We start from the raw sequence: 11,048 nt of genomic DNA, 5'->3' as shown, positions 1-11,048 counted from the left end.
TTGAGAAACGATGTATAAATGCGCTTTACACAATTGATGTGTGGATGGATTGGGATAACAGTTGTATGAGCCCCTAATAAAATGTTAAAAAGAAAAAAAAAAGAAAAAAATAAAAATCAATGACTTTCTCAACAGAATTACCTTATACTCCAAGGGAGATGACTGTGAATGTTCTCTAACATAAAATAAAATGACAATGAGGTCCCTAATGTGAACCAGATACATATATGGATTTTGAGCTTGCCCTTCATTCTAGTACTAATCTAAGAACAATTAGTTCTTATGACATGGCTCTGTTTGAGACTCACTCACCCTCATAAAAAGATCACTTAGGATATGGGTGCTATAACTAAGTGTGGTAAAGAAACTAGATGGTGACCAGCTATCAGAAAGAATAGCTTCTGGGGTCTTAAAGGCTTGTCTTTAAAAAGCAGACGATCTAAGTGAGGCATCAACCAAGTCTACATAGAAGAAGCACACCAGCCTGTGCAAGGATTATAAATACTACAATCCAAATCCAAAGGAGGGAATAATATCAGAGCTTAAATTGTGAACACTTGGTTTGCAGAAGGATACAGTGGAAGCCCCAAACTAATTTGCAGGACTCATACATAGATTAATCCTCCATTGAATCCCCTCTGACCGTAACTGAGGGAAATGAATAGCCTTATTATCAAACAGAGATCCTGTAAACACGATTATACTAGATATAGTGGTTAAAATGTAGTAACTTATTTGATCCCCCTTTTGACTCATTTAAAAGTTTCAGTTTTAAAAAAAGGTAAACAGTAAATATTCATGGATTAAATTTGACACCTTATCATCTGATCTCTCTTTTGACCCATTTCAAATTTGTTCAGTTTTTAATATTTTGCACTTTTAAATTGAGTTTTTTTCTATTTTATTCTGTTATTGCTGTTAGTATATTGGGGGGGGGTCTTGGTTATTTTTGTACATTTTTCTGTATATGAAATCCAGGATAAGTAAGTATAGAGACAATAACTGGATTAACAGTTTCCTTGCTGGTATGGCAGGAGAGGTTGGGAGGAAATGGGGGCCTAATAACAATGAGTACAAGAGAGAGGAAAATGTTCTAAAACTGATTGTGGGGATGACTGTACAACTCCTCTTGATATGACTGAACTAGTGAATTATATGTTATATGGACTATGTGCCAACAAAACTGTTTAATTGTAAAATGATTATAATCATAACTAAAAAGAATAGTCATTGCCAGTACTGAAAGAGAATATGATTCCATCAAAATAATCTTGATTATATTAAAAATGTAATATTCTAATTTTTTAAATGTTAATATCCTATAGAACTTTGCAATTAGGATCTATCAGTTGAAATTTACTACTGCTTTAAAATGAGTCCTGGTGGGTTAGTGGGCTATGCACTGAGCTGCGAAATGCAAAGCTAGCAGTTCAAACTTACCAGCTATTTCCAGGGAGAAGCAGCTTTTCTGCACTTGTAAAAATGTATAGCTGAGGGAAGCGGGAGCAGCTGGCAACTGTGTAACCCCCATCAAGGGGAGCGAGCAACAGGATTATACATAAATGGATATACTGGATGGTTTGAGATGTGGCAAAATGAAAAAATAAATAAATAAATAAGAATTCTGGGGGTAAGGAGAGGGATGAAAGGGTATAAAGGGGAGCTGTTATCTAGGAGTTCAAAAAGAAAGAAAATGTTTTGAATATGACTTTGGTAGCAGTTGTACAATACTGATGTGTTTGAAATATGGAATAATATGATATCTCTAAGAGCTCCCAGTAAAATAAAATAATAAAAATATATAATCTTAGAAACCCACAGGGGTAGTTCTACTTTGTCCTGTAGGGTTCCTATGAGTCAGAATTGATACAATCACAATGAGTTTGGGTTTTGGATTGCTTTAAAAACTCACTAAATTATTTACATCAAGATTTTAAGGGTTCCTGGAATGATTTAAGTCATTAAATCAAATTTGCTTACTACAGACTAGATACTGGGTAACACTGAAAGGGTCCAAACAGGAATAAAACAAGTCCAATGATATTTATTTCAGATTAGTACCTGAAATCTTAAATGTCCATTAATAGGTGGCTAGTAATTTACTACACAGTGAAATACTAATAGTAATAAATAGTTAAATAACAGTTGTCATCAAGTTGATTCTGACATTAGGTGACCCTGATATGCCAGAGCATAACAGTGCTTCATTAGATTTTCAATGGCTGATTTTAGTGAAATGAAATGTCTTAATACGGTGGCATAAAATGTTGAGCTGCTAACTGCCAAGATCAGCTGTTCAAAACCACCCGCCACTTCGCAGGAGAGACTTAGTCTTGGAAACCCATAGGAGCAGTTCTACTCTCTCCTCTGCCCTGTAAGGTCACTCTGAGTAGGAATAGGCTAGATGACAGTGAATTTAGTTTGAAAGTTATCTCTGCCTCTGTAACTTCCTTCCACCTAACAATTTTGGGGGATCCTGTAAACAGGGTCTGTTAAACACTAGCAGAGCGGATGGATCAGTTTTAGTTGCCATCATTTAGACAGCCATCTCAGACAGAGGGAATCCAGGGACCATCAACAAACCAGCACCATCAGAGCATGTTTGAGATCCCTGCCTTAAATGGCAGAGGTCAAGACCAGTGGCATCCGTAGGCAGAAACCATGGGATTGAGCAAAGGGGCCAAACTGAAACAAAGTAGAGGGGCTGGGCCGGAGACCTGAGAGCATTAGATAATGAGGGGGAGTGTCAGGTGGGCTTCCTAGCCCACACTATGTAACTGAGAAGCTAAGAAACAGAGAGACATGGCTGCTGGCTGAGAAGAGGCACTTCTGTATCCTTAAGTGGTTTCTAACGCTGGCTTGTGGTAAGTAACCTGTTAACTTCCCTATTAAATCCTATAATAGTAATGTCTGTGAGTTCTGTGTGGCCACTCCAAAGGGTTTTCAAACTCAGGAGAAAAGTAGTGTCTTGGGAGGAATGGCTGGTATAATAGGGTAAAAGGATGGTGACTGGAAACACACCTGATCTCTGCCTATGGCAAGTGGCCTTGCACTAGTAGCAGGAGTCGTCAGATATGGCCAAGTTGTTTTCTCACTGATTTTTCTAAAATGGATTGTTTTATTCTGAGGGGCTATTACTGAACATGAACCTTTAACCTTTTGATTAGCAACCAAATGTGCTGTTAACATACTCAGAAACTCTTAATAATCGCTAACATTTGTCAAGTGTTTACTTTGTGCCAGACATAGTATAAACAATTCACTTGTATTCATTAATCCTCCTAAGGTGAGTATATTACAAACTACATTTTATAGATCAGGAAATTGAGGCACAGAAAGATTCCATTCCCAAAAAAACAAAATTAGTGATAGAGCTGGAAAACAAAGGTGGTCTCATTTCCCAGAGGATGTATATTTTTAGGTTTTCACTTTTATTTTGAAAACATTTCAGATTACAAGTTACAAAAGTTGTAAAAAGAACACATTTCTTCTCACAGTCCCCAATTATATTAATAATTTCTCACATTTGCACTGTACTTTTTTGTTCTGAACCTTTATATTAAATTGCAGAGATGCCTCTTATCTTCAATGTATTTTCCTAAAAACAAAAACATTCTTGTACATAGTATAAAAACCGAAATCAGAAAATCAATTCCTTCATGTACTCTATAAACATTAAAATTTCCTCTATTGTTACTACTATCATTTAGAATATTCTAAGACAAAGTTATTTTGTAGTATGTACCTCATTGCAAGCTTACCCTATGTTTCCTCATGATTAAATTCAAGTTATGTACATATGTAAAGATACAGCACATAAGAAATGATCCTGTGTCCTGGGAGCTTTGTGTCAGGAGGCACACAGTGCTGATTTGGCCCATTGTTAAGTAATGTTAATTCATAACTTGGGGGAAAATACTTTGATATGACATATCTTGTGTTTCATAATACCTTTGTCTACTACTTTTAGTAACCTTTGATGATTTTTATCCAAAACAATGATTTAGAGTAGAAATATACTACGAGTTGACATTTTCGTCTGTTCAGGAAGTTGACGGATGTGCAGAATGAGGTTTGTCGTCAATTAACATTTCACTTTTTTTGAAACAAGAAAACCACTTGTAAACTTGAGTTATTTCCATAGCACTGCCCTTGTAAACTGTGTTCAACATCACAACAATTTCTGTGGCATTTTTCCCCAAGCAGGAAACAAAATTTCATAGCCACACTTTCTCTTAAATTGGCTGTCAAAAAAAATAAGATTTGAATGAAATTTCTTTTATGAAAAATTCACTGTTACCAGAAAATCTTCCCAGGTGACACCACTGGGTACACTAACTCAGAGTGAGTTGCTCGATGCTTGCCTAACGGGAAAAATGTTACTACTAAAGCACCATTCTGCCTAGCTCAATTCTGGGTTTTGGGGGGGAACCCTCATATTGTGGACAGAGTTAAGATTTATTCCGAGTGGCATGAGAAGGCTCTGCAAGGTTTTGTGCAAAGGGTGACAAGATCAAATTTTTACCTTAAAACAATTACTCTAATTTTTGAATGCAGGAGAGCTAATAATTAAAATAAGACATCAATGAGGAAGCTACCATCAGAATACAGAGGGTAATGCTTGCAATAGGGTTTATTGTTAAAGAAAGTGACAATGGTCAGACTCTAGAATCCTAAAGTGGGGCAGAAAGAAGTTTCTAAGACTTGTGTATGGAGTGTAAAAAAGAAGTCATCACTCAAAGATGCTCAAAGCAAATGGAAATGCCACTGACTGAGATGATTAAAACTGAGAAAGGAATGGTAGGAGGAATGAGGTTAGAAGATTAGTAGTTTTAGGTGTGTTATAATCAAGATGACTATTAAGCATCCAAATGGAGATAGCAAACAGGCACAAATGTATCACTAGAGTTCAGAGGCAAGGTGACTGTAACACAGCAATGTTTAGAAAAGAAAAAGGGGGGAAAAGGGACTGAATGACAGATGGAGAAGAACATGACAGTGAAGAGGTAAACAACAAGTGATTTTATAGAGCCCAAGCATGTGAAATATTTCTACAAGGAAAAAAATTAACTGTGCCCACTGAACTAGATTTAGCAGTATGTCAGTTGGTGGTGACATTGACCTCAGGGAACTAGCTATCTAGTAGGGGAACAGACTTGTGGGTGTATAGTCCCAATGCACAATGACTATAAATAGAGGTAACAGATATACATGTGATAATGGAATGAGCACAACCATTAGCACTCAAACATGAATACTACTGACAGAAAAATGAACCCGTGTTAATTACTAACAAAGACAAAAGATGTAAAATATTCCACGCTAACTAGAAGATACAGAATCCAGCAAGACAGAAGAATGTCCTGAAAAAAAGCCAAGTGGAAAATAATTCTGTCTGAGGGAGGCAAGAGAATGGGATCCAAGTACAAAAGATTTAAGTTAGACCTTAGGAAAAAAGCTTAAAGAATTTAATCTTCTTCTAGAATGGATAAAGGACAATTTTTCAATATAATTTTGTGGACTCTTTTGACTTTTTAAATGATAAAACAAAACACCAACAACAACAACAAAAATATCATGCCTCACAGCAAAGCTATGCAGGGTTTTGGAGTCTGTAAATATTTATAGGAGCAGATGATTGCATTATTCTCCTGTGACCCGGGTGGCTGCGAGGTTGGAACCTCTAAGTCTGCAGTTAGCAATCCACTGCTTATCTCACACACACCCCACGTTGAAGTCTTCAAACAACAGAATGGAACAAGACCAGGTTACCTAAATTTTAGAAAGATAACTAGTGGAGAATGCGCTACATGGAAGAGACTGGGATAGAAAAAAAGGGCAGAACAGGGCTTCAAATAGGGTCAACCAATTTAGTCATACCCGAGTAAACACTAGAACATACCCGAATTTTTAAAGAAAGGAAAAATAAAATGGATGCATTAGAGCAATAGCCGGATAGGAAAAATTTCAGTTAAAGTGCTACTAGAAACTTAGTGGATAGGAGGCAAACATGCTGTTTTCGATGTGAATCACTCTCCACAGTTGCACCAATAATCTTATCTTCAGCATCAAGGTCCTTTCACAGGGGTCGGCCGATTCTTAGCAGCAGGAAAATTACAGTGATGAAGTAGCAACGAAAATAATTTTATGGTTGGGGGGTCACCACAACATGAGGAACTGTATTAAAGGGTCGCAGCATTAGAAAGATTAAGAACCACCTTCCTAAAAGAACTCATTACATCATTACAACTCTTTTGAGACTCCCTTTTCAGGCATCAACAGACAGAAAGACTACTTCAGAAGCTGTCCAAGTCATCTCAATTATAAAGCTGACAAAGGGTCCGAGCTGTCTCAGGCAGCGGAGGGCCAGCCCATGGGCTGGTCGGCCTCCCACGATGTGGAACGACAGCTCTAGGTCGCCAGAGCGCTAAGTGGAGGACAACGCTGTGGGGGCTTTACCTGCACCGCCTGCTATCGATTTCCCCACCGAAAGCCTGGACCCCAAGTAAGACGGATGTCCAGGGTCTCTTGGAGTGTGGATCAACTAGAGGGCAGTGAGAAAGTGATAGCAGCTCACTAACATCTCACAGAATATTATGTCATAGGACACGTCCCAGTTTTAAACACTCAAGTCTGTCTGCTGCTCTGTAACATCGAGATAAGGCTTTCTGCAAACTCAAGATAATCTTGGATAAACTTGCTTCAAGTTTCTTTCCCCGGGTTACCGATAAGACTGTTGTGTTTACTCATGACCTTTTCTTTTAAAGAAGCCCCAAATGACCAGCTAGAATATATATATATATATATATATATAAATGTTACAAGTTAGAGCTAAGAAGCATTCTGTTGCACTTTAAAATAGATATCAAAACAAACACACAAAACAAAATAGTTGAATGACTTCTCACATCTCATGTACAGCCTAAAAATTCAAAATGGGGTCTAAAAGGTGGTGACCAGACTTTCATAGGGATTCATTACCCCATAACCAGCAGGAGCCTTTGAGCAGTAGAAGCAGGGCCAACAGTGTGTCTATCCAGCCATTGTCAGGCTCACGCTGCAGATCTTCAAAAACCAGACCATCTGCCTTCAAGTTGTTTCCCACTCTTTAGTGAGCCTGTAGGGCAGAGTAGCGCTGTCCCTGGGATGTCTGACACTGTCAATCTATAGGAGCAGACTGCCACATCTTTCTCCTCTGAGCTTCTGTTGGGTGGCAACTGCTGACCTTGCAGTGAGCAGCCCCACACGTTACCCACTACCCCAACAGCACACTCTAAAAGCATCAGATAAATCTCATTTTACTTTTTCTTAGGAACTGTTAACAAAGAATGAAATACATATTATGATTGCATCTATCTATTTAGAATAAAAATGGAGCTACACAAAGGAACATTATTCTTAGTTGTTTGTTCACTTATTTTTCAATTGATTGTTAAAAGTTTTGTTATTAACTTTGGATTATTATAGTACATGTTCTTATCAAATAAACCCATCTTTTTAGGAAATTTTTTTTAAAGGCTGACAAAGGCTTAAAGTAAAGCAGAAACAATGAAAGAAAAGGGGAGGAAACGTGCCCAAACATTTGCAAGGGGGGAAAAAACAACCATCTGGACCTACGGGTCACTTAACGCTCGCTACATGTTCTGTAGAATAAGAGATGATGTGATTTGGGTGCTACATAATACCAATTACAAATTTATGAGAACATATTTCCAACTGTTTTCCTTCCCTGCTGCTGCTGCTGCTGCTGCTGCTGCTACTACTGGAGTTGCTGATAGAGGCAAAGAACAGGCACCAACCATAAGAATAGTGAGAAGAAATGTGTAGAGTGAACAGAGCATGCCCAACTCCATCTGTTGTTCCATCTGCCTGAGTAGCAAGAACAGTTCAGCCTCACAATTGCCACTACTCTCCTGCCCAGCAGACAAAGCCCAAGAGAGTCTGCACCCAAAGTCCCATTCTCTGCCTCATATACCTATATCCCACCTATAGTCCAGTACTGAAGGAGTGTGGGTTTAAAGTCTTTAAAAACCATTAGGGAAAATAATAGGCAAAAGGAGAGAAGAGCTTTCCCTTTAAAAAAAAAAAAATGGAACTACGTCATATAAGTGGTTGGATGTTGTCCAAGTAAATATTGAAAGAACTAGAACTCTAGTACTAATACTAAGTTTCTTAGCCTCACATAGAAAGTGTGCTGGCATCCACTTAAATAACTGTATTGCAGTTATGTAGGAGAAAACCCTTAGTACTGGAGTGTGCAGTGAATTTAACTGACACCTTAGTGGTTCAGAAAAACACACATACATCACACGTACATAAATACATGATAGTGAGCAAGTAAGTGAAGAAGCAAATGAGAGATTATTTAAAAGCACCTCAAATGAATCTAGGTGAAGGATATATGGTGGTCTTTATGTTGTTACTGTAATTTCTCTGTAAGTTTGTAATTATAGCTAAACGAAAGCTTTAAAAAGATTCAAAAGAACAGAATAATGGTCAATCATCTCTTATACACACACAATAGTTAATCATCTCACACACACATACACAAACACATGACGGCCTGTTTTCTCATTCACACTAATATGAAACTTCTAATCTTTTGTCAACAATGGGAAACACAGTTTTATTTTCTACTTCTCTTGTGTGAGGCTAAGCATCTCTTCGTACATTTAAAGTCAATTTACTTACTGTGAACAATCTCCTGACTTTTTAATAATTCATTCACACTTAAAATATTTCATCTTTCTGGAATTTACTATTATGTGAAATAATGATCAAGCAATTTTCAGGATGTTCCCCAATTATTCTACCACAAGTAAGATGAATTTCTTCTCTGCTCCAGTAATATTTCAATGTTCTTTTTGGTGTACTGAGAGGCTAAAAATATTAAAAACAATCTGCATTTCTTTTCTCATGTATTGAACTCAAGCAAAACAAACTATTCCACCCAAGAAGATACGATTTTTCGTGACACTCATATCAAGTGAAACAACTAAAAACCCAATGAATACACAGTACTAGGTGGCATTTTATAAGTAACTCAACCATGCATTAAATTATATTAAGTCCGACAAAATAATGGTAATTTATACATTATCAAAGGTTCATGAAGGAGGAGGGAGCAGAGAAGGAGGGGAAAAAATGAGGAGCTGATACTAAATGCTCAAGTAGAAAGAAAATGATTTGAGAATGATGATGGCAACAAATGTACAAATGTACTTGACACAATGGATGTATGTATGGATTGTGATAAGAGGTGGCCCATCCCCCAATTAAAAAAGAGGAGAGAGAATTTATATTTGGTTCATTTTCCTCACATACATAATATAAACTTAAGAAAGCTTTATGATGTAGAGCAAAATACTTATAAAATACTCATAGCAAAAATAAATATACTCATAGCTTTGTTTTCCTCAGTTTCCTCTTATCCAAAGATTGAAAGCAAAGTATTTCTGAGTTCCAATTTATGAAAGGACTGAGGGCAAGGATTGTCTCTTTTACTTTCTTGGTGAATCTCCATACTGCCAAGAATATAATGGATCCTCAATAAATGAAGCTTATACTAAGATGAAAGAAAAAAAAAACACTTTCTTGGAGACCCGATGTCACTTTCAAAACTATTTTTAAATACTTATGTACCATTATAATGTTTAAACACATCATAATGAATAAGGCAATCAATGAGCTCCATGAGTTCTTAAATTTCAAAATCTTACCTCTTCAAACACAGCAGCTTTATTTACTTTTTCCCTTGCAATGTCACAGATTTTCAGGATTCCCAGAGCAAAAGCTTTCATGGCAGGATCTTCAATAAAGTCTGGATTATGAATATAAAGGCACGTAAATACTGTCTGTGCCAAGGAATGGCCTTCCAACCAAGTGATCTATAAAGAAATGAAAGAATGTGCATGTTTAGCAGTCATACAAAATGAAAACTCTTAATTTAACCAGCATAGGGAAGAGTGTCACAGACCCAAATAAATGTACATTTGATCATAAGATTTAAATGACAGTGAAAAGAAAGTCAGGAAAGCCAATCAGGCATCAGAAGACCCAAAATACACAACCATTTTGATGCAAATGAGGAGGGTCAGAATGAAGACCCAAAGCCCTGGTCACAAGGAAAGGACAAGCCAGCCAGGGTGCAGTATATAACCAATAAAACATACAACATCCCTCTAGTTCTGAATGCTTCTCTTCCCCCCTCTAATCCCTCTTGCCCACCCCCCCGCCCACTATCATAACCCCAGTTCTGTCTTACAAATCTAGTTAGACCAGAACATGTACACTGCTACAGATAAGAGCACACAGAATCCAAGACAGATAAACACCTTAGGAACAATATTGAGAGTAGTAATACCATGAGGGCAGGTGGAAGACGGGGAAGGGTCGGAGAAAGGGAGAACCCATCTCAATAATCGACATATAAACTCCCCACACACACAGACAGGGGGACAAACAGAAATGTGGGTGAAGGGAGACAGCGATGATGGAAATAAAAATAATTTATCAATTATCAAGGGCTCAGAGCATGGGAGGGAGGGAGGAAAAAGAGGAGCTGATACCAAGGGCTCAAGTAGAAAGAAAAGGTTTTAGAAATGATGATGGCAACATATGTTCAAATGTGCTTGATACAACTGATGTACGGATTGTTTTAAAAGCTGTAAGACCCCCCAATAAAATGATCTATTAAAAAAAGAAACAAAGAAAGAAAAGCCAAGAATTAGAATCTACTTTCAACTGACAGGGTTTTTTTGGGTTTTTTTTTTTTGATGTTTGGTTGTTGTTTTATTCATCATTTTATTAGGGGCTCATACAACTCTTATCACAATCCATACATACATCAAATGTGTAAAGCACATTTGTACATTCACTGCCCTCGTCATTCTCAAAACATTTGCTCTCCACTTAAGGCCCTGGCATTAGCTCATTTTTTCCCCTCCCTCCCGGCTCCCCACTACCTTATGAACCCTGGATAATTTATAAATTATTTTGTCATATCTTGCCCCGTCCGACGTTTCCCTTCACCCACTTTTCTGTTGTCC

At 37.4% G+C, this 11,048-nt stretch overlaps 1 protein-coding gene across 10 annotated transcripts in view; it reads right to left on the bottom strand.

Moving 5' to 3' along the window:
- Positions 1-11,048, bottom strand: part of NAA35 (N-alpha-acetyltransferase 35, NatC auxiliary subunit) — a 109,550-nt gene that overhangs the window by 40,287 nt on the left and 58,215 nt on the right. For all 10 annotated transcript variants that reach the window (XM_045298636.1, XM_045298638.1, XM_045298639.1 and 7 more), the window contains one exon: positions 9,720-9,887. In XM_045298636.1, the coding sequence (XP_045154571.1) occupies positions 9,720-9,887 (168 nt within the window). The remainder of the gene's footprint in view (positions 1-9,719; positions 9,888-11,048) is intronic.

The sequence above is a fragment of the Echinops telfairi genome, unplaced genomic scaffold, assembly GCF_000313985.2.
Source record: "Echinops telfairi isolate 266 unplaced genomic scaffold, ASM31398v2 ScPeMD7_7429;HRSCAF=8467, whole genome shotgun sequence".
Taxonomy (NCBI): Eukaryota; Metazoa; Chordata; class Mammalia; order Afrosoricida; family Tenrecidae; genus Echinops; species Echinops telfairi.
Note: the sequence above shows the minus strand (reverse complement) of the source record. Positions and strands in the feature narration are given on the sequence as shown.